This window comes from Meleagris gallopavo, chromosome 9 (assembly GCF_000146605.3).
Source record: "Meleagris gallopavo isolate NT-WF06-2002-E0010 breed Aviagen turkey brand Nicholas breeding stock chromosome 9, Turkey_5.1, whole genome shotgun sequence".
Lineage (NCBI taxonomy): Eukaryota > Metazoa > Chordata > Aves > Galliformes > Phasianidae > Meleagris > Meleagris gallopavo.
Window position 1 is genome coordinate 17,954,524 of NC_015019.2, and position 24,992 is coordinate 17,979,515.

The window sequence follows — 24,992 nt, forward strand, 5'->3', positions numbered from 1 at the left end:
AGGAGATGCTACCTTGCCGCAGCCTGTACTTAGTTCCTGTAGGCAAATACCTGTTATAAAGTGCTGCATCACAGAAGACAGAACCCAGCCCTGCATGGGAAACTTGGCAGCACAGACAGAGCATCTGCCTTCCAGGTGGAGCTGCAGACACTCACAGCTCACCTCCCTCATTTACTGTACGCTGTGTATATTAATGGAGAGAAACAGAAAGGTGAGTCTCATACTAAGGGCAAAAGCATGACAATACGTCTGCTCACAGAGTAAAGCACACCATTCACATGCAGAACTGCCACGTTCTTACGAGCAGGGCTTAATTCCCAGCAGCAGAACTTGAAGCATGAATTGGAAAGCACACCTGCAGCACTTCAGCACATCAAGGAGAGGAACCAGAATCTCCCAAAACACAGTGAGGAAAAGGAACAGGAAGATTTTCAGCACGCACCACTTCTATGCCTTTCTACAGAGGCCATCTGTACACCTGTTAAAGCCACGGAGTCATTGTCTTGAAAAGCTGGATGTTACAGCTATCAAGTATCGGTACAAGTATTAATACCTTTGGGTATTACTGTTGGGAATCTGTATTTTAAATGAAAATTGAGATGCATTATTCACTTTTCAGAAAAAATGCTAGCAAGAGTTTAAAAAACAGCCAATTGGCTTTATTCCAAGCAAACCAATTAAGCTCATATTATTTAAAAAACTTTGTCAAACAAAGTCATTACGAGTTAAGGTCTTTGAATGAGTTTGGGTAGGCAGGATCAGTTTTCTGACTCAGAGCATAAGAACATCAGCTGAACATCACACACACGTATATGAACAGACATGGCTCTGCATTTTGTGTGTACAGTTTAAAATAAAACACTGCTAACAACATGTGGAGCTATACAGACTATACAATTTACACAGCTGAGTGTCATTTCAACCCCCAGTGCTATTATTTGCTAGAAAACAAACCTGTACTTTGAACAAGACCTTGATGTGATTAAGTCCACCCCTCACTCAGGAGGCTGAAGCTGAACAATGAACTAAACCATCAAATGACTTTATTGCAACTTGTACAAAAGGCATTAAAAAAACTAAAATACATGCTTCACCAAATATATTACATCATACACGTCAGCACGGTGTATTTGACAAACCCAGTTTATCTTCATCCACTTTAATGGCATATTTAGTTGAAATGCAAAACTGACTACACTGGAAAACATTACTTCAAAATCAATTTCCATGTGCATCAATTTCCTTAAAAAACACAATTGCTCTACCAAAAATATATATATATTGTATTACCGTGTGAAATACAGAGCTCCCATTCAGAAAAACGTCCTCAGTGTTCTGTGTAAGCATTGTGTCCTTTTCATCCGATTCTCTCAAGCAGGCATGGTACCCGAGGCAGTGTGAGAGGCATCTTTCTCTGTCTGCTTAGCAGATGGATTCCCTTTTGAGGATGGTTAAATTGTTAGTTGCTCAAACAAAGTTTAATTTCACAATTGACGATTTACGTAGAGATGTCAAAACATGTGGGGACTGCCAACAATACAAGACATCACATCTACTGAAGCTCTTTTTGGCCTCATTGTATAATATCAGACCCAGTAAGGCATGTAGATCATAGCAGTTACAAGCCACTCACAATCCCTGCGTGATGGGAAAACATTCTGCCTCCCTCTTTGTATTACCTGACTTGAACTGTTTCACACAGCTTTAGTTACACATCACACAGAAGTGTGCACTGGTGTGGCTGAATGGGATGGAGATGAACCTCTGTCGGAGGAGGAGGAAAGGGACCGTGTTGCTGCTTCCCGTTGCAGATCTTCAACTTTCTTCTGAAGCTCAGTCCGGATGGCGAGCAGCTCCTTGAGGTTCTGATGGATTGGAACCTGTGGGTGAAGAAAAAAGGTTTACTCTGATCCATAATAACAAGTTATCTTCTCAAGTAACGCTTCCACTGTGTCCCATGGTAAGACCACGAATCCAGCAGCTGTGAATTTCAGTGTGTCAATATCTAGGGACAAAGTTTAGCCATCTGAAAGGGAACATTTTTGACAAACTGTTCCTTCCTAACATACACCATTGGCAGGAAGCCTGTTCAAAACACTGTTTGCAAACCAGGCTGTTGGCATACCAAAAACACTCCGGTAAGTGTATCCCCATCCCTTACCAGCACCACTTTCAGTTGAGCTTAAAATGCCTTCACAGACCTATTTCCCATGCCTGCTGGGACAGAACTCACAAAGCTGGCTCCATAGGGAGCATCTCAATACCGCTCCACGAGCCTGACCCCTCCAGCACGTCGGTGAGAAATGCGCAGCAGCCACGTGGATCGTGCTTGTGCTGGATCTCCTAAGCCTGACACCAAAACACCTTTTGCACGCGTGGCTCACATGGGTTTCTGCCTCTGCTTCTGACAGTGGCACCAAGAACACTAGAGACTTTGGCCAAGATCTGCATCAGAGCTCTGTGTGGCTGTCAGGTTTCTCCAGTACATTAAAATCTGTTGCAGACAAAGGAAGATTCGAGTCATGTTGCTTTTTAAACAGCTGGGTCTTTTTTCCTCAGACAAGCAGAGAGGCTTTCCTTTATTTCAAATGCCACAGAAAGGCCAAAAAAGTTTGCCTATTGCTTTTAATTTCTCTTATCCTCCATAATCTCCAAATTGTTTACAGCTTTTGGAAAGCACAATATGGGAAAATCAATCAATTGGGCTGACAAGGTATCATGGGAAGACGAAGCATTGGGAAGCCTGCAGATTGCTAGACATGGAAGTAAGTGACACGTCAGGCTTCTGGAACACCTTCACCCAGAACAGCAGGGCTGGGATGCACACCCAAGCAGGACACTCTCACACAGTGCTATCTGAAGAGAATCAGAGAGGTTTCTCACTATCAACACACGACTGAGTCACAACTCTCAAGCCTTCCTCCTCACAACCCTGGCCCACACTGCCCACACAAATTCTTTAGCCAGTGAGGCCAAAGTCCAAAGACAACAGCCTCCTTCACTAATCAAACACAAAGCACCTCCTAGAGAAAGGCAATCTCCTTTTTCTAAGGTGCTCTACAAAAAAACACAAATACACCTGAAAACGTGACAGCACTGAGCCCGGCTGTGAGGTTTCTCAAGATGCTGTAATATGCACTACAGAGAAGACAAAAAAGGGGTCTGGATGACACCAGGGTCACCCGCAGCATTCCACTGCACAGTGCCCAGGCTCCCTCAGCAGCATCTCCATACAGCCACTGCAGAGCAAGGCACGCTATGTATGCTCAGGGGAGGGTCCGAGTGCCTGCACTGCTCAATCCTGCTCTGTTCCCCTACGACTTAATGCCACAGTTCACATCCTCTGCCGTAGCTGAAGTGCTGCTCTCCCCAGGCTTACGTCTCAAAGACATGATCTTAAAGTTCTCCAAACAACAATAACGGCTTTAAAAGGCAGTGCATATTTGAGTCACACAAAGAACTCTTCAGTGCAAAGGTTGAGAAATTATGCATTCAAAAAACTAGAGTGTGAGAAAGAAGATTATTTTTCCAAACTTAATTCAGCCTTCCTGTACACTTATATAAAATTGTTGGTTAGATAAACATTAAAATACTATTTTCCTTATCGTATTCCTGCTTTATTCAGTGCAGAGTTTGATGCTACTTCACTAGAGAGCAGCTCTTCAATGTTCAGGGTGTTTTTTGTTTTTTTTTTTTCTTTTCAGTTTCTGACCCCATCCTTTATTTATTCTTCTGAAATTAAAATGCTCTCTTCTCCTAATGGACTTTTCTGTCCTTTCATCTCGCAGTGAGAAACAAACAGTGCCCAGCAGGTTTAGGCTCCACAGACACCAGCATCCTTCATGACACGGATAGGTCGCCCCAAAGAAAACTGTTCCATAGAATGAGTCAGATGTGCTGTGCAGAACATAATGTACCATCAGGACTTCACATGTAGCATCTCTACAAAAAGCCAAGCTGAATGCTGTCACTTTCTCCTTCTCAAGTGGTTAAGTCTAGTTCTGATCAGACTCCATACAGACTAGGTGAAACTTCTATTTTCTCAGGTGATAAGCAGAAGCAGAACAGAAAGCAAAGAACTTCACCTTGCTGAGCATCACCCACTACTCATTCCTATTCCCCATCAGTCGTAGCTCACTCATGTTTGTATCAAATCCATCTCTTCCTTTCTAGCTGCATTTACTCTCAGCGCTTAAGAACGAACTGAGATGGTTGCAGCCTCAGCCCTCACATCAGATGAATGTCTCTGAGGATACAATCAGCCACATTTCTGAAAGATTCTCTCAATTAAACCTCCTGCTTGCCCTATAGATGGAGCATTTACAGAACAGCCCTTCACCCCAACAAAAGGAAACCTATCATACAAATATCTTCACATTTTTCTTAGCTGTACTCCCCTAAGAAACAAAGCCTTTGTGGATAAAGTTTACAAAGCAATTCAGGCAGACACACATAGTTGATGACTCAGTACAAATCAGTTAAGTCTGGCAAAGCTGTAAGCAAGACAGAGTAGAGTCTGGAGGGGAAAAAAGGTCAGTTTAAAATATGGTCATATTTTAAGAAGTGCACATTAGATTCAAACACTGCAAAATATGTCCACATAAACATCACCATGCCATTTCACGTGCTAGTACAAACACAAATCTTCTTCTCATGATCTCCAGAAAAAGATGTGTTGTTGCTTTGCATTTAACACAGCCTCACATGCACCACTACAATGCCATGTGGATGCACAGCCACAGAACACAGTAAGATTTTATGCACTAAAATTCAGATACATATTTTAATGTCTTGGAATAACGTTTCAAATTCAGCGTAAAGAAATCTTTCACACTTTCAGAGCATTTCTCAACAGCTAACAATAACTTATTCATTAGTGATAAGGGTCCATGCTAGAATCACATATGCATGGGGTCAGAAAGAAGTGATACAGGCAGCCAAAGGATAGAAAACAGAAAACATACAAGCTGTGTACTGTGCTGCTTTTCAGTGGTTTTGTTTGTTTTTAAATAAGGAGCTGCGTATTCTCCCAGATATCTTTAAGTCTGCTCCTGCAATTTCCCTTTCTTGAGAGAAAAAAGCTTTACTTCCTTTCCATCATTCCTCCAGTCTTACTCCCAAGCAAACCTGTTACTGCCAGCGTTTCCTCAACCACCGTGTGCAGTTCTTGTAGATAACTACCTACCCACCTACAGCTCTGCCATCTCACACCATTCTATTTCCGCGTGGTTCCTCTCTTGAAGAAAGCTTTCTTCAGAAGGCAGCAGATCCAAACATCTTCTCAATAATACCCTAATGGCTTGCAGGAACAAAGTTCGTCTTCGTTAAAAGGAAGAGCAGCAGATTCTGCAAGACCAAGAAGCTCGGAGAAGACTGCTTATTAGAAGGCCTTGTTATCACCTTATCTCTACAAGCATATCCTCACACAGCACACGTCCTGCCTCCATGACAAGCTTTTATTACAGCCTTGTTAAGAAATCATGTAGCTGATTTAACAGATGAATTTGTTGGCAGTCTGAGAGCAGATTCACTGCATCCTCTTTCAATGTGCCTCTCAAATTAGGAGAGGGAGCTCCAAAGATGACCCTGGGCCCAGTACCCAGGTTTTGCTGCTGTACTCCATGGTATCCATGCTAGGCTGTCAGAAAGGCATGCAACCATTCCTTTGCACTGCCAGCTTGCCAGCCTGTCCCCTCAGTAATGCTGCTAGGCAACAGCAGGCCGCAAGGGCTGGCACCCAACCATCTGAGTTCCACACTCCAGGTAAAAGAGCTGCTTCTGCACGAGCAGACCTTGTCAAAAACAACACTGCCATTTGCATCTAATACAGCTAGAAATACCAACCAGGCAGGAACAACGGAGTGGACTTCGACACCCTTAAGCAGCAGGGATAAGGGATGGATCCTCAGTAAGTCTGACCTTGCTCCAGACATTTACCAAAAAGTTGGTTCTGTCGAAGTCAGAGAACTCACCTGCAACACCTCAGGAAGACCTAATGGTGTTTGGGTTTGTTTTTTTTTTTGTTATTATTTACTGCTGTAATAATGACTCAGGAACTAAAAAGAACATGACTGAGACTTTATGTTGTCCCCTCCCCTAACTCATAAAAGTTTCCAGTACCACTTTTCTGACCAAGCTTTGGACCTGACCCTGCTCCTTGCACAATCCACTCACTTCTACCTAGTTCTGCTCTTGCACTCCTTCACTGCCACTTAATTCTTCTCCCTCCCCTTCCTTATCCAGGCCCGTACTGGAGGTGCCTTCTCTCTGGCATGAGCATCTGTTTCCCTGCTAAGCCCACACGTGGTTCTCTCACTGCAAGTGATACTTGCAATATGTGGCATCCTCCACCCAAGCCAATAAAAACCAGCAAAACGCTGTAAAACAGTGAGCCAAGTAGAGTTCTTGACTCAGGAAGAGCTGACTGTAGGCTCCCACTGGCATATCTCCTGTTACAGTATGCACTGGTTAACATGGGTGGATGTTTATTTTCCTCATTAGCTACTGTTTTATTGCTTGTTTCATACAAAACCAGATAGTTACCTCTCCTACATCATACAGATAAGGTGCCTACTGCCTATCGTGAGCTGAAAAATACTTAGAACAATACTGAGGAAACATCCTTTTTTGCTTAAAATACTGCTGATATGAAACCATTTTTAATTGACTTGTGCACATTGAAAGCAGGCGTAGTGTAACTCTCAGAACACACCACTCTACACTTATAATAAATTACTCCGCCAGATAAGGACTTGAAGGAAAGCGATTTGTGCTTTTTACCTTTTCTTTATTTTTAAAATAATTACAGTCATGCAGAAGCTACAATTACACCACACAATATACATACTACAACACAACAACTATCTATAGACATAAGGCAGCTTTGTTTCCTAATAGTTCCAAACCTTTCTCTTCACGGAATTACTACGGTTCACTTTCAGTATTGGTTCTCAGGTTTTCATTTCCAAGTAACCCTTCAAGATCCTGAAGTGCTTTTGGATAACAAAATTTGTCAACACAAGGAGAAATATGAAAGAAATTATAATAGCTACTCACTTACTGTACTGCTAAGTCTTAATTGGATACCTACTGCATATCACTGTACTAGCTCAAGGACAGTCATTCACATGAAAATTGTTCAATGGTGAATGCGTTTTGTCTTGTCCAGCGAGTGTACTTTATCTATTTAGCAACAGGGAAGAAAGGCTGCAGAGGAAAACGGTTATTTTAAATTCATTGCTTTTCTTGAGATTGTCAGTTTTTCCAAAAACCTACACTGTGCACTGCAAACGCAACAGTATCCTCCACTCAAGCTTTTTGTTCCTCTACCTGACGAGCTGGAATTCTGACTTGCTTTTAAAACTAGTTAGCAGTATACTCACACAAAAAGTCAATCTCAAACGATGAAAACAGCAGTTCTCTATAATAATACATATTTCCGTGCTTACTGTAAAGGTGTGCTCCTGGGAAGCCCACCAAACTCCCAGGCCTCCTGGAAAAGCAGTGACTAGTAAATAGAAATTACAAACCCTACCATGCAAGAACAGGAATGCACACTTGGCAAACTGCACAGATTTACAGGCGCAGGAAATGTGACACGCTATGGACTGATGCCATTACTTGTTTAAACCTATACTTTGTTTAGCTTTGACATCTGAAGGATTAGAGTGATGTTTTAAGGACCTGCTCTTCAGAATATGTTAGGAACTCCTCAGAATTAAGTTATTTTAGCATGTTAATTTTTCCACCACCTCTGTGCATAACCTGATGCAGTACTCATTACAAAATAACAGCTTTTTTTCCCCTCAAATAACCACAGATTCCTTCAGAACATAGGAAAAGCAGATAGTCTGTATTTTACTCTGTATCAATTGAATGTGGAGGGCTCTACTTGCTGATCTAAGTTATACACACAAGTCAGCCTTGGCAAACCCTGACTTGGACACGCAGAGAGCGAGAAACGACCGGGCACCAAGAGACACTTGCCTCATCAGAAGAAACTCTGTAGTAAACGCTGGCATGAAATCCAGCTCCCCAGGGAGCACTCAGCTACTGACCCACGCAGCACCTCCTTTCCTGCCATCTCCTGCCTCGCTCTACCATACAAAGACAATAGGCTCAAAACCACAGGCTGTGGGCCAGCAATGCCATGCACTGGCAGAGCCGTAGGGTGGCTTTGTCCTGCCACCAAACTATCTTACAGATGTGTGTGAGCTCTGCAACTATTACAAGTGATGTCAACAATGTCAGTGAAGAACCTGCAGGGATGCGTGTCTGAAGGCAGGTGGAACTGCTACAGACACCTTGGGGCCACACTGTATGTCTTGTCCATGAGTAGCAACACAAAGCACTCTGTAATTATGTTTTCCATTTTAATCTAAACTGATTTTCCAGTAACACTTTGCACATGCTAAAGAGCAATAAGAGGCTAATGTCGTGCTTACTGACACTGAGGTTGAGCTGACATTTAGTCACTTAAATGCTTAGCAAAACTGATTCTTCTGCAATTCCTACATAGCATAAAGAAGGATAGCATAAAGAAGGCAGTATCATTGTAAATTACCTGCATGCTTTTCAGATCTTTTCTGAATACACCAGACAAACTGTTATTCTTTTTTTTTTTTTCCCTTAAAACCAGCCTCTAAGTAGGAACAGAATCTCCCCTAGCAGCTGCAGGAAGCTCCAAGGACCGCCCACAGCAGACAGCCCTATGTCACCAGCCAACCTGAGTTTCCTTGATGCAGACTGCGCTCATCTTCAGTTCTGGATGGAACTCCACACACACAAAAAAAGAATGCATTTGAAAAACTCGGAAGCACTCCCAAAACATTCTCTCTAGCACAGAGGCCCCACTTCCAGGAGAACAGAACTTGAAGAAAAAACTGCAGGTGTAGAAAAACTAAAACAAAAGAATTAAAATACGTTTAAGCTCCCTATTCCAAGGATTAAAATGCCATTTGCCAGAAGCCATACAAACAACTACACATAACCTAATGGGTGATGTAGGTTTATAAACAAGAGTACAATCTTGTCTTTCCACCTTCCATAGCAAGACACAGCTCCAACTGGAAGGAACAGAACATTTACTCATGCACTGCACATAGGAATGGCAAGGAGCATACTAGCTGCAGAACCTCCCTGAATTGCCTGGGTAGACAACTAACTGACAGCAAACAGCCTGAACTTCTCAGACTGCAGTAAAGAGGAGCTCTGAAACACCACATGGGAAAAGAAAGAGAAATAAATGGTAGCAATAGAAAAAATTCAAAAGCATCATATTATGTTATGTATTCCAGGCCAGTAGAGTCACCTGTAAACCCAGCAATATGCACCCCAGAGCACTCAGCTCTGTGTACAAAGACTGAAAGAGCTTATTCTCCCCATGTCACACAGAAATACTCACTTCTCCAACCCAAGGAAAGGCTAAATAAGAAAAAACCCAAAGAAAAAAATACCCACCCAAATGCCTCTTCCCAGTCAATGAATTCAAATGCAACAGGACTAAAATCTAATTTTCTTAGGACAAGAAGTCAATAATGATGTAACACCTCCACACTGAAACTGAGGAACATTTTATTTCACTTAGGAATAAGAATTGAAGCAGAGTTTAGCATAAAAAGGAATCTGCAAAACGCACCCACATTTAACTTCAGATTTTCTAGGGGGCTCACTGCTCCCCTCCTGCAATACAGCCATAATCCTAAACTGGGGCTCTTCATGCAAATAAATACCATCAGTAGCACCAATTAAGCCATCCATACAAGTCAGCAATGAATACATATCATTGTGTGTCATCTCTTCACAGAGCTGCTGACTGAGAGGCAGTGGGCACCAAGATACACACGGCACAAAGGTAGTTCTGGTATTTTCTTGTTATGTCCACTCTTCCCCACTTGTCTCTTTTGCAGAGTTACTGACTTCCACGTGTGTTTACAAAACCTGTTTCACTTTCAGGACCTGCAGATCCCAATTAAATACAACTGACATCACTGAAGGTCAATTCTACTAAAACGTGCATAAACCATGCCAATGTTTTCCAGCAAAGCGTTCAGGGAAGGTGACATTTTGCTGAAAGGCAGATGGCAATTTGACTTCAAAACTACAAAGATAAAAATAAAAATCCCACATTGCTATAAATGGATACCTAACAAAGGATTACATCAGGAAAACAGAGTGTGGGCAACAGGGAAGTGCAAAGGAAATACTTCAGCGAGGAAGCAAGCAACCCATATTTCTCCAGTACCTTACAGGGTATTGCTCAGATGCTTGGATCTCTAACAGTGCACTGTCCTTGAAACACGTCTTTTCAAACAGGCTCTGACTTGTGGGTGTCTAATAAATCTGAAACTCGCATCTCTTGCTAACTGTTAGAAGATGAAAGCAGCTTTCAAACAGTCACTCAATGCAGGTAAATTATCATTAAGTCGCTTGGGGATACCTTGAAATGTTACCTTAATAAAGAGACAGAGTAACATCCTCAGATATATTATGGTTGTGAAACAAACGTAATGTATGCTCTCAGAATTCTGAAGATAAAACACAGCATTTTTCTGATGAGATTTAGAGATTTGTCTGAATAGGAGACATTACTTATAAGAACAAATACTGGATGATTCAAGGAGTACATTTCAGGAGTGTTTAATCTTTAGCATGCCAGCTTGAAAACAGGAAGGTCAATGGAAAACAAGCACCGGAAGAAAGCTTAGAGTCTACCAAGGACTTGGTACGTAGATCAATTCCTTTTAGAAATTGCTGCTGCATTTTATAACATAATTGCCAAACAGCAAAACATAATGAAAGTACAAAAAGGTTAATGCAACAGAAGCATTAAAAGTGTTGTAAAATATTACAGTAATCTTCTGAAAAGAAAGGGTGCTTATGTCACCTTTCACAAGTCAGTAAAGTGGTACTACAACTATATTCTACTGGTTGCCTTAAAGAACACTGAACATTTTACACAGTTTTAACATACCTCATGCCTTGTTTCAGAAAAAACATCTTTTTCCCCGCCACCAACAGACAAGAATACTTTCCATGAATGAACTGGACCTTACAAAAACCAGTAATTTTATCTCCGTACTTTCAGGGAAACATAGAAGTGGAACCTCATACCTGAGGCCGCATCCTCGGGTTCCATCTGACATAGTAGTTGACCCACAGTTCCAAATGGTTCAGACTGGCAACAGGATACAGGACGTGGTTCTCATAGTTTACATAGAAAGGATTTGTGAATTCATCCAACTGACTGTTTATGTAGGACCACAGCGATACAGTCTTAGTGCTCAACTCCTGAATTTAAAAAGAAAATACAGAAAAATAAGTACATGGATTGCAAGATGTTAAAATGTGAGGTCATTATCTAGATATCACTATCTTTGTGAAGATACCCGATATACTGCAATACTGTCCTCTGAGAACACCTGCTGATCACTAAGTCTTAAAGCTTTATCAAAACTTTTGATATCTTGTTTCCTTCCAAGGCTAACTGAGAAGGGAGATTCAGGCATAATATTTTCAAAGACAATGAGTTCCAGGTGAGGAAGAGAACGCTGTCCATAACTTACTACAGTTTCTGTAGCTCCATAAATCTACGACTATATGTACATATGACCACTTCAAAAAGACAAATAAGTTAGCTTTGAAAAGAAAATCAGGGAGGAGAGAATGTGATTTGAAAGATCCAAAATAGCACCTGTGGAAAACAGTGTCTTCCTTCTCCCACTCAAACTATTTGCTCCCAATATCTATTGGTAATGTGATTTAAAATTACCAGCTTTATTTGCACTTCTGAAAGTTCTATTATACTAAACACAATCAGCATAAACATGGTTAGATCAAGGTTTCAAAATGTGAACCTCAGTGAGATTCATCTTGCAATTTTACACTTGTACAATGTAGGCAAGCATGTGCTTCTGCTACCTCTGTGTCTTAAACTGCATTTCTTTATTGAGAACTGCATACAACTGATTTATTGAGAACGCTGTTGGGAAATTCTGCATTTGCTGAGAATGTGTTATTCAGCTCCACCTTGTGGTATCTGCGTGCAACTTTCTCCTCTACAGAAGCAGAGACAAACCTGAAAAACAACAGATCTAACTGCCAAGGAATAGCTACTTGCTCTAACACAAACATCAAGTGCCACAAACAAAAAAAAGCCAGCACTGTATTTGGAATACTGAAAAAAGTTTTTGTTTTAAAAAACAAACAAACAAACAAACAAACATGTTTTCCAAACTCAAAGCATTTCATTATGTCCCAACTCCATTCATTCTGGCATTTTAAACTTCCCCAGTCTTCAATCACAGGATCCATAAAATTATGCCCTGAAGTGACCTAAAGCCATGCCCAGGAGTTGCTCTGAAAACAGCACAGGAATGTCAGTACCACCTGACAATAACTACACTAAACTATGAATGCTGGCTAGAAATATCTGAAAGTCAATTTTTTAAAACCCTCAGAACTGCCAACAGTTAACAACCAAAGAAAAGTGAATGGGATCTCACTTTATAGAGCATTCGTTATGTATTCCATGCAATTACACCTGTAATGCCCTTGAGGACTATGTAGCAGATTCATCAAAAAACACAGCTTCTGTGTTCTTAGGTCACATGTCCTAAGCATTTCATGCAAAACCAACATATCAAGGATGTGCTTCATCAATTACTTACCTCTTTTAACCTTTCTTTTTCACAGTTGCATAAGAAAGTCCCAAATAGACAGCTATAAAGGTGATCCAGAATGGTGATCAAAAATAACTCGTTGAATTCAAAGGCTGCAGGAAACTTAAAATTAATAAAAAAAAAAAAAAAGGTAAAATTACTCTAAGCTGTATTTTAAGCAGCATGGTAAGGAAGAAACTAACAAGTAAGAAATAACTAAAAGATTCAGGTAAGATTTTTTCTTATTTTGTGATTATGTTCAGGAGAACTAAGAGATTTCTTTAACTTGCACTGCAATACTACACTTCACCTTCACACTTCTTCATAGTCATCAGAGACAAACCGTACATTCATTATGCTAGTGCACAAGGATGCAAGCACAGAACATTAGCTAGTGTGAAACTGGTGACACAAAGCAACTCCTTGTGAGGAGCCCTATCTAACAGAACATGCTTTATTCCTCTATGATATTTAAGAGCTTTAGTTCTGCTTCTAACTTGCAGTAAGCTGGATAATAAACACAAACGTACATAAAATACACTGGATATATATTTTAAATGTTTCTTACATTTTTTACCCAAATTATGTCATTTTTCCTTCATCTCACCCTCAAGTTTAGCATCAGCTACATATAGTAATCTTTTAATCTCTTCTTCCTATATCAGAAAGTAAATTCTGGATATCCAAATTGAAAGCAGCATTATTCCTCTGATACCACTAAACTTATATTCACAAGCAGAGGTTACCTGACACACTCTAGAATAAACAAATGGAAAATCTGAAAGCACGCAGTTTACTTAGAATGCATCTTAATCCGTAGTGCTTCAAAAGTCAGGAAGAAATCAGTACAAAAGTGTATGGGCTGCTATCTATTCAGATGGAAAACATCCTTCAATAATTTTACGATAGGCCCACATATGGCAACTGCTTAGTGTGTGAAAATAATTTTTTCTTCAGAATGACAAAGGTCTCAAACACAGATATGGAACGATGAACGATGAAGAGAATAAACAGACAACTCAAAGAAAATTTTATAAGCATTTCTCCACTTGCCATAAGAACGAGCATCTTAGGAGACTGATTTTTAGGACAAACAAAAACGTTCCTTTATTTCCACTAAAGGAGTGAATATTTGCAGAAGTCTAGAATGCAATATTACAGATTCACCATGAAGAATGTCCTCCTCTACGCAAAACTATCAAGCCAGAAATTCAGATGTGAAGAAGGCAGCAGCCTGGGTTCAGTCATGTGCCACTGAGCAATACGCACTGCCTTGCCATCAGTCTGAGAGCTACTTCAAAAAGAAAAGGACAAGTATAACTAGGAGGAATAACCCAGCAGTCAGGACTGGGGATGGACTAGCTGATCCAGGAACTCCTCTTCAGTGTCACCTGTGATTTGCAACATGATGTTCACACTGAAAGTAAGGAGTTGAACAACGCACAACACTTGTGCTTCTATTTAAGCCAGAAAGATCTATATTTTAAGCAGTATTATCTTAAAGGGTTGTTCTTGCAGTGTTTGACTTAAATCCTTTTCCTTCTAAGGCTTCTCAAGCTAAGATAAACCAACTTTCAATTGAAAGTTCTGAGTAAGGAAACCACCAATATCACGGCTTACAGAATAAACAGAGCCTCCTTTCTGACCCTGCTATGGATAAGATACAGCTCAACAGTGTGCAGTGCTCACAGTAGAGCTTCCTATACAAGCCAGCAGTTTGTTTTCCCACCACCAAGCTTTTTTTTTTTTTGGTAAAACATACAGGATGTTAAGTAAGATGCAAGTTAAAATGATCAAATTCTCTTTTTCAGTCGCGTGCAGAAGTTATCACTAATAGCCTCTCTTTCAAGAGATCCTGCTCTAATTCTTGTACAGTACAACAATATTAACAACACAGCTATCGTTTAAACAAAACCTAGCAGTGCAACCTGCTAAGCAGGTCTGCTGGACCTAACCAGGGGAGAGCCAGCACCTCAATCTCCCACAGCCAGCCCAGAGCAGCAAGCACGTACACAGCACAAAAATAACTGGCAAACGATAAACGATATTTGGAACTAACTTTGAAGACAAGGCCTCTCCTAAAGGAGCTCTCCTTAACCCAAAGCACTCAATGAGCCTTGTCACATTAGTGCTCTGTGATGGCCCTGTCTGCGCTAACCAGAAGGACGCCGACAGGCCGCCATTCCGACCTGGTGAAGCACATTCAGAATTCCATACATCAGTGGTTGTGCTCCGACTAATTCATTAATATGTGAAAGCACTTATTGGAACTCTGTCTTTGAGTACAAGAGTTGTACTGTCGGAGCTGATGTTTCAAGACTGCAGAGCTTCTGTTATTGCTGCTGAAAAATCACTGACCTAAAAATTCTCTCCTCTGTAGTTCCAAGCCCATTAGTGTCTGTTTGAAGATTCAGGTGGAAAAATTCCCCAAATGAAAATTTACTTCTTGTCAAATCCGCTAATTGAGAGAGAACATATGGGTCATTAAAATCTCCCACTTGATGCTTCTGGAAGGTTTGTTGTTCATTTTTCTCTTTTTATAAAGGAGGTATTTAAGGGAAGAATTCTGTTGCATAAAATGTCTGATGATGCCAAGTAATATCTGACTCAAAGAGATGCAAAACAAATGTGCTTTTTCATTTCATAATTGATAAAATCAATTCTCTATCACAGTAACAAAGTTTAAATATTTTGCTGAACGGTGCTTATGACTGCGGAATTGGACTGAAACAGGTTAACTGAGCAGGACATCACAAAGTGTATCACTGAAATGAATGCAAGGAGAACCTCCAGAAGCTGGTGGCATCCGATAATGAACACAGTGCACCTTTTTAATCCTTTACCTTTCTTTTATGTGGGTGCCATGCATTAAAAGTAGAAGGGTAATTGTGTTCCATTACTACCTGCCAATTTTGCAGGTGTTTTTCATTTTCATCAGGTAACATGGCCATTCCAATTTGATATCTGCTTCTTGAAATCATTAGAATTTACAGACAGCAGTGGGAAATCATCTTATTTTTTCAATCTGTTATCAATGTATTTCTCTCAAACTCCCTAATACTGTATTAGTTGTCATTCCCAGATTGTAAAAATCTGGGAAAATATCAGGCTGTTAAAGACTAAGTTCCATTGTCTGAAGCTATCCAGAGGTCTGTATCCAAGCCCAAGTTAGAGATTCTCGTGCTATATTAAGCTGAATGTTTTAAGAATGAAATACTCAGAGCACAAAAGTAAATTTGCTTGCTTAGAGCCCATGCCCAAGCACGAGCCTGAACACACATCCCCTCCCAGTCACTGACACTTATTTGAGCTTTGGAACACGTCACATATGTTTGCCATGGATTCTGAAGCAAGAAACTTAACACCACGTTTTAAGCAAGCAAGCTACACAAGGATGAAATAGAATCCTGGTTTTCCCAGGTGTATGTCAAGGCAATTGCAATCTTCACACATATTCTCTAGGTGCTGAAGTCAACTAAAAAACAAGTGGCACAAACCTTTCAAAGAATGATACTTTCTGTTTTGTTGTGCTGTAACTTTAATGACTTTCCAGTGTCACTGTTGTTTATGAATTTCCTAACAGTTTTTGGATCCAGGTTTTGAACAGATGTGGTATTGGCTAAGTGTTCCATAGCTCCCCCGTTATTATTTTATTTCAACAAGAGGCAACTGAACTGTAAATAGCAAGAAACGGAGGCAGAAAGGGAGAATACAAAAAACAGAAGAGGCTGATCTTAATTACGCATCTCCCCAGAGGACTTCTGTTCTTACCAGGTGTTCAGAAGTCTCTCTTTTTGCAATTGTTATAAGCCTTTCTCTGAGAGAGGGGCAGAATTCCTCATTTTTTTTTCTCCAGCCACAATAAACAGCACATTAATGCTGAGATACAGATACGGAGAAAGTCTTCAAGCAACTCTGAACAAGGGCCCAGTATTGCAGCGGGAAGCTTTCATAACGCATGTAAGACAACTGTTCCAAGTACACCCTTTGGAAAGCACGATGCAAGATTTTTAAGAACCACGTTCACAAGAGCAACACTAAGGTGTTCTGGGAGTGCTCACATTGTGTGGAACCAGGCATTTATCTTCCTTGCCTCAAAACAATTCATGTGCTTGCAAACTTCAATACGTCTTTTACCATAACACTAGTAAGACCTCAGAAATATATTCCTAAACACCTTACCTGCTTTGTCATTTGCCAAACACAGTCAATGAACTGAAGGAAAATGGGAGATCTGTCTGCATCGGCATGATCATCACCTCCATGTCCTACTCGCTGAAAGACAGAATGGGGTTTTAATTTCTGCCCAGTCTATTTACAGCACTGTTTAAAGACGATACATTACAAAGATGAACAAATTTTCCATAATGCCAACCTATGTTTTTCAACTGCTAAAAATACTCCCCAGTATTTGCTTATGGACATGATGCTGCTGTTCAGAGCTCTCCCAGTCGTCTCTTCCATCTTCCAAAGTGAGCTGTTTATGGGATCAAACTGATAGCTATTCAGCGCAATTGAACCAACGATGAAACTTCCACATCCACTTGCTTAAGTATGTATCATTTCCCTTGAAACACTCTCAAATTAGATACCAAAAGTGTCACTATACTATGCTTTTTGAAAAACATACATCGTGATATTACGCCCTAATTTCCTGCTAGCCCTCGAGTCAAATGAATACTGCAGGAGCTAAAGAGCAAAGCGATATGAGAAAACGTACTATTGCAAATTAAAGAGCTGAAGGTGACAAATAACATACAAACACTTTCACCTTACCATTGCAAATCGGTGCCCAAAGCTTATCCATTCCTTTTCTATAAGGATTTCAAAGCCCTTGATAGTTCTGTAATAGCTGTCCAGCATAAGCATAGCTAGTGCAGTAAGCTGTGCTGTTCGATCCCAGCCATCGCTGCAATGTACCACCACAGAAGTTTTACCAGATTCAATTTTATCTGCAATTCTTACTGCTCCAGCAAGAAGCATCTTAAATAAATAAAAACAAGCATATTAAATGTAAATTAAATCAAAACTCCATCAAAAGGTATGATTTTATATTTTTAAACATCACGTATTTGAAATCCACAGATTAATTACATAGTTATCTGAATAACACTGTGTTAAATCAGAGACTTTCAAACAGCAAGATGCATACAGCTGGAAGGACAAAAGCCAGTTCTCAAGCACAGGCATGCTGTTGTCCAGCAGACTTTTCTCCATTATCAGTAGAACATGCCAAGAGAAGCAACCCCCTTCACTAAATGAAAATTGAAATTCTTATCATTATGAAAATAGACACAAACCCTGTCATCTACCCCAAAGACAAAAGGTTCAATGTGATCAAAGTTCATCTTCACAGGAAAGAATCACTCCTGTCTTCCTCAGCTTTCAGTTCTTAACTGCTAGCACTAGGGGAAGGGACAAACCACTAAGCTGATCGCAATCAAAATACAACCCAAACAAACCCAGGGACTGCTGGCTGGGAGCCTGCCCTGATCTGCTGCTGCATGAAGCACACACAGCATGAGACCCACAAGCCATGAATAAGGCCATGAATAACCTGGGCTCAGAAGCACGCTGGAGGAACAAAGGAAGAGATGGCAGAGAAATGAAATTCACTTGTGTGGGAGACAGAAACAGCAAGTTCACACAAAACCTTCTCTTAGTTCTCTTCAGCTGCTCTCTAATTTTTTTTTTGTTTATTTTATTTTATTATTATTATTCAAGTATGTTAATCTCTCTCCTATGAAGGTTTGTCCCTAAAGCACAGCCTATCACAGCACTGATAAATATGTGGGGAAGAGAAGCACCAGAATAGGACCCCAGAAAAATTCTCTGCATTCCAATGTGAGAAAACAGAAAGTTGCTAAACACTTGCATTCTTCCCTTCCTAAGCACGTAAAACATCTTCTGGGAAGAAGGAAAGCTAAATTCAGTGCAGAAGTGCACAAGGCCAGTCTTCAAAGCAATTGCAAGACCATGCTACACAGACAATCATCACCAACTGCATCTCTTAAGGGAAAGGATGCCAGGCTGGAAATATCACAAAGCACTACAAAAGCTAGTACAAGAGAACAGAGCTTGTAGACTGACCTAGTTAATTGCCATTTACTTCAATTATGAAGCTATGGAGATATTAAGAGAGTTTGGTCTTCAACAAAAGCAGGAGAATTATCTATAAAATATGCAGGTATGCAACGGTTTGCTCTGTTATCCTTATATTATATAGGTGGTAGAGTAAAGCTGTGGATCTGTTACAAGTCAAATGAATCAGGAAAAGCAGGTAAGCACCCACTTACTGCAGCAATGGCAGCTTTTAGGCAATCAGGTTGCAATTTATGCTGCCACACTGTAACATGAAATACTGTATAAGGGACAAAGTCATCAAGACTGCCTCATGTTTACCAAATCTTCTAAGTAATATAAGTTTCAAACTGCTAATGATATCTGTGAAATGATGGTATCAAGGTTCATCTCTGATGCTGTGCAAGCCCAGAAACCCCACTGAAATCAGTAACAATGAAAGGTGATCAGTGCATAAAAATCCACTTTTAAAACTTGATGATCACATTTAAGACCAGGCTGATTATTAAAAAACAAACAAACAAACAACAAAATAACTTTCCAGATACTCAAGATTCCCAAATCTCCTTGAAATAGTCAACTTCAGTAAACACTGGTCCAAGAAGAACACAAATTTGTTTCAATCTTGCATAATAATGTAAGCATTTGCTCCCTCTACTGCTCCTGCAGCAGTTAGCAAGCACTAGCTACTGAGTAACTAATTAATTCAAAGCATGTTTGGCATGAGTGACATTTGAGACAAATTCCACTCCACCCATATTCATCATAAACAGAGGAGCAAATATGATAATGAAATAATCCATTCTAATAGCATTTCAGAGGTTAATGAATCAGACTGTAAAACTGTGTGATTTATTTTAGTATTACATTAACTAATAGAGCAGATCATAGCTCAGTGCAACACAGACTGTAAACAGCCCAGGAAAATGTAGGTGTTCAACACATGAACACCAACACTACATTGAAGGAGGGAAGGATGAGCAAAGACTGCTGCATTTGTGTTTGAATTACTGCCAAGAGACTTCACTGTAACTTGAAGTTCCCAGGGCAGTTTTCCAAGAAAAAGGGATAACCCTGGACTGCTCACAAACATTTTCTCTCAAGAAAATAAAACCCTGTCCAACACCAAATATGATACTGAGCTATAAGGAGTTAACTCATTGCCTACCAATTCACAGAGCCAGAAATACAGTTACTATGGAATGGATCAACTTCAGTTAAAATGCTAGGCTTTAAGTGATTCTTTAAAAAAATAATACTGATCAAAGATTCGAGACATTATTTTAACAACACTTTCAGAAATGCAAGTAAATAACACAATTTAAAAACAATTTTTTCATATTGAAAGTATTTTACCCTTATATATTCCAGCCAATGCGTGGAGTCCACATTTGATAACCACCGAGTCTCATCAATAGTAGGGTAAACTATTTCTTTAAGCTTACGCAGGGATTCTCTCATTACATGTATATTATGAATTTCCAGAAAGACCAACTCTGCATTTGGGTAGGCACTTTCACTCTCGTATCCTCCACCTTTTGCCTGTCATACAAAAAGTAAAAACAGACAAAGAACACGTTCAGTATAAGGTTGAAAGAGTTGCTTTAGTTAGGTTTCAGGATTTTTTTTGGAGAGAAAGGATTATTCTAGCGCTATTAAAAACACCTTCTTGCTTTTGCTTTCTCCGAGAATTGCTAGGAGTGGATTTTTTAGACTGAAGAAATCCTGTATTGTAGTGGGTTATATTTGCTAATACAGCTATGCAGTTTCCTCTTGTTATTACTGAGATCTTTGTCCTCCTGCCGGTGTTACTGCATCACTTCTCAGGAACACGCTCATGCTGCCTTCAACTCCAAAATACTCCGAACAACTTACCTGCCTTCCCATGGCTCTAAACAGAGATCCCTGTTTAAATTTCTTTTCACATCAAGTTCTCTGTATCTTCACATCTCTTGCTCAATCTTCAGCAATGTCTGGAATAAAGACTGAACCACCACTACTGTTTATGGTACCAACTTACCTTGTTTGTATCTGCAACACTATTTTGTCTGGCATCAAAGATGATAAGTTTATGTGACTGAGCATTGGCATCCATAATTGTCTGCAAGTATTTTTCATCCTCTTTACAATGCTTATCATTCGGGCCTACCAATGGCTGGCTGCATCGTGTTATTGTTGCTTGGCTCTCCGGATGAATCCAGGATAACACCTGGGATAAAGCAAAACTACTTTATCTTACTGTACCAATATAACAGCAGCAAACCAGAGTGCAATTAGACAGCCACTGCCTACGCAGCAAGGAAGATTTGTATTGGACATTAAGAAAAATTTCTTTACTGTGACAGTGGTTGAACACCAGAACAGGTTTCCATGTGGAAGCCTACAGACCTGTACAGCACTTTGCTAAGCAGACCTACAGCATGAACACTGTTACCCTTTCACATATTTAAAAGGACTTTTTCACTACCTGCAAAACGTATCTGTTCTCAAGAAAACTGCCATGGCTGTAACACACTGCATACCAAATCAGAACACAAGTTAATAAAGGAATTAGCATCAAATAATACTCCAGCCTAGAAGCATTAACTCCAAACAAAAATGTATTAAACAGCACAATAACCAAACAATTAAGACTCACATTTCAACTGCTTTCTTCATTCTAAACTCATGAAGCCTAATTCTTCTTTCTTTGCTCCCTTTTTAGAAAGGAAGTGGGCCAACTGATGTTAAATAGAAACGCCTAGAAGAACTCCGATCATTTCTTACAAGCTAGACAACACACACAGCACTTCTATTTCCTTGTGCAGGTTTCACTTACTGGAACTCTGCCTTTTGCTCGAAATGCTGCCACTTTTGAGAGGTCATCATCTTTTACACTGGTTGGCACAACAAGAACAGAAGGATATGTATCACAAAGCTCATAGGTGCTGTTAATTTTTGATATTTTCCAACTCTCATTGGGCAAGCCCTGTAAGAAATCAAAACATTTTTTCTATTTTTCAGGCTAGGTACTGTACTTATCTGTGTTCTATAATGAAAATTTTGATATGCTACACTTAAAAAAAAATAAAAAAAAAAAAAAAAAGTAAAAGCATGCCTATATTTTTGTCTTAAATAAGCTGTAAGTTTTAGGTCCTCAGATTTTATCATAAGTCAATATAACAAAAGACTTTCCTGTTTAGTATCTTTAAAACTGCTATGCAAAACAACCATTTCAATAGACTGTACATTGATGTAAACAGTGATCATACAATGAAATAATAATGTTGCAACTGGGAAACTAGATTTCCAGTGACAAACTAAGGTTACTCCTTTGTTTTATCCTGCTTACTCATAAGCAAATCTTTACAGAGCCTACGTCTTCTTAAAACATCACTTGGAAAAATGTAGATTTAGCAATGCATGGTAACACAGATCAATTTGCTCAAGTACCTGCTGTGTACTTTAGCAGGTGGTCAGCACTGTGAAAGTTGGGCCACTAGCTTTTATGATCTTAACACGAGATTGAGATAGTCTCTGTAGGTAGCCAAAGATGAAAACTTTCCTATACAACTTACCTGCCTCTTGTATTCTGACATTGGATCGTATACTTTCCAACCATTAACAGCAAACTTTTCCTTATAGCTGAATGCAAAAAGAGGCTAAAAATAACAAAAAAGAGGTATAAATTACTATTGATGTAAGTACAATAAGCTCCAAAACACAGAATCCTATTTCAAATGTCACATTTCTAGAACTCTTTAACAGCAGGTACAAATCAAGAATGGACATTTTGCTAGAAAGCTAAAGACAGTTATTTCTTTCAGCCGTGCCGTGTAATCAATAAAATCAGGAAAGAAAAGAGAATTAAAGTTACTTGCTTGTAATCATACAACAGATCAATGGCAAAGCTAGGATGATAAAACTCTTCTCCTGCCTTCTAGCCAGTTCCTTATCCACAGAAGCAAACAAAAGTACATTCAGCAGATAACTAATAATTAAGCTAATAGTACTTTTTTTCCAAAAAGAACTTTCATATTGAACTATCTACTGCAGAAAACAAGACTCCTTATATTCTTAATCATGTTATTAGGAAAATCTAAAGTTTTTTGTACAAATTTGTGTAGCTTGCCTGCTCTGTAACCTATGTTATAAATCTTCAGTTCAGTGCTTGTTACCCAGACTTCCAGTTTCCCCACCTACACGTTTCAAAGAGGACAGACCCAGACACCTTTCTCTGCACCTTAAGACGTACCAGTCCGTTAGAAACAGGAAATGCACGTGTTACAAGGTTTTCAAAAATCTCCAATCTGTTCTGCTCTTCCTGTTTATAGGCAAGCCGCAAGTTCCTCATATCCTGTCAAAAATAAGTCACATTGCTTTATCCTATGGTGAATTAAAAAAGATAACAGCAATTATAAGAAACATGACAGAAGAAAGGCATATAAGTAATGCTCAGTCACTGCCATCATTTGACCCATGTCAGAATGGAGTTTCATTACTGTACTGGATGACTACAGTTGTTGCATTATCTAGCAACTCCAATAGCAACCATTTTTCCTTTGAATTCACACTTAGGACAAAAGGCAGAAGTGTTGAAGACTGCACAGGTATCACAAGAGGAATTGAAAAGAGTTATCTAAATGAAGCAAAGTTCAAATATGGGGAACTGAGCAGACAGGAAGAGCACATGTATGCCGATTCCTCTCACAAGAAAACGAAATGAAAATACTTTTAAAATGAACATATCTGTACCATGTCATACCTTGCAAACTATTTCTATACCACATGAGTTGTCTCCATGGCTTTGTACTCCAATTTTTTCAACTCTACTTATCACTCCAAGAGGAACATCAACAACAAAAGGCGGATCCTGAAATTTGTATACAGAGCAAGTGAATTTTGTTACATTTGGTTTGGAACACAGTCTTGTATCATTCATGTGTTTCATTAGGATCAACTACCATGCCTGTTCAACAGATCTCTGTGGAACATCACCGTTCACTTGCAACAAATTCATCACTTTCTGAAATCTACTTCAGAAACACTTCTACCTGAAAGAAAATGCAGACAGTGAATTCTTACCCTTTCAACACTTTTGATATACATCCTGAAGTCCGTCACCGTCAGCGTGCCACTGACTGCTCCCATAAATGGACAGATGTACATAACATCTTTAGCTGGAAAACAGACCAATTGAAGCTTTGTCTTACTATTACAGACAATTACTCCAAAAAATACCCCCACTCACCTCAGAGACCTGCAAATGGTAGTTACTGAGAAGTATGAGACCAAGCTCAAAGTTCTGTGCCCGTGTCCTCAAGCATGCTTTTATCTGAAAGACTGCATGCAGTTTCCTAGGTAAGTACTGTACTGCTAACGCAGAGCTTGCCATCACAGGCAAGAGTGAAAGAAATCTGATGTAGAACTGGAAATGAAGTTTTATGGAACTTTCTGTTCTTTGTTATCACGATTTAAAACGTTTCAATCTATGAAGTATTCTCAGCAGCTCCAAGCAGAAACACAGCCTGTGTACCCAATTTGGAACAAAGTCACCCTTGAAATAGAATGATATATCTAAATGGACAAAGTCATCTTCTTGAACAGATTACTCTTTCACTTTTTCTTTGTTTTTTAAATCCAAACGTAAAGAAATCCAAACCGCGTCTCCTAATCCAAAAAGGCAAGACATTAAAAGAACAAAACTCAAAGGGAAATTCTATTTTTAAGTAAACAAACCAGTGGATTAATAGTATTCAGTGTAGTACTTGGTAGTGTGCTTACCAATAACTTTGATTGATTCGCCAGGAAAAAGCGGAGCCTCTTCCATCTGTGCCAGTTTGTTTCCATCTCGCAGCGCCTGGCAGAAACCCAAAACTGTGAGTAAATCTCACTTTCCATCTGCACTGCATCGATATATTTTGATGAAAAGTGCTTTAACTACTAAATTACTGGAACACAAATAGTGCATCTTTTTTCACAAGGCACAATTGTATTAAACAGTACTGTATTAAAAGAGGCAATATGTGGTGCTATAAATATTACACAGACATACGTTAGTAATATATTAATAACACGGCATTTATGCAGCAATTAGTTTCACGTGCTGGCTACATATAGCATAGGAAAATATGAACAATACCAGCCCAAATTTGCAGCTATCAGTTTGTTAGTCTTTTGCTAAAAGCAGCTATTATTTTCTACTAGCAGTCAGAAACACCCTGACATGCTCTTTTATGGAAGAGACCCGCTAAGGGAGTTGTGGATCCAGAA

The 24,992-nt window shown here is 39.6% G+C and overlaps 1 protein-coding gene across 3 annotated transcripts in view; it reads right to left on the reverse strand.

The window, feature by feature from the left end:
• Positions 1 to 856: 856 nt before the first annotated feature.
• Positions 857 to 24,992, reverse strand: part of MTMR1 (myotubularin related protein 1) — a 29,698-nt gene continuing 5,562 nt past the window's right edge. For all 3 annotated transcript variants that reach the window (XM_010715503.3, XM_010715504.3, XM_019618331.2), the window contains 13 exons: positions 24,504 to 24,579; positions 23,805 to 23,899; positions 23,485 to 23,592; positions 22,975 to 23,076; positions 22,298 to 22,381; positions 21,559 to 21,708; positions 20,761 to 20,949; positions 20,097 to 20,282; positions 17,436 to 17,642; positions 16,842 to 16,934; positions 12,669 to 12,782; positions 11,113 to 11,289; positions 857 to 1,880 (listed from right to left, as the gene is read on the reverse strand). In XM_010715503.3, coding sequence (XP_010713805.1) covers positions 1,716 to 1,880; positions 11,113 to 11,289; positions 12,669 to 12,782; positions 16,842 to 16,934; positions 17,436 to 17,642; positions 20,097 to 20,282; positions 20,761 to 20,949; positions 21,559 to 21,708; positions 22,298 to 22,381; positions 22,975 to 23,076; positions 23,485 to 23,592; positions 23,805 to 23,899; positions 24,504 to 24,579 — 1,746 coding nt within the window. In that variant the 3' untranslated portion in view covers positions 857 to 1,715. The remainder of the gene's footprint in view (positions 1,881 to 11,112; positions 11,290 to 12,668; positions 12,783 to 16,841; positions 16,935 to 17,435; positions 17,643 to 20,096; positions 20,283 to 20,760; positions 20,950 to 21,558; positions 21,709 to 22,297; positions 22,382 to 22,974; positions 23,077 to 23,484; positions 23,593 to 23,804; positions 23,900 to 24,503; positions 24,580 to 24,992) is intronic.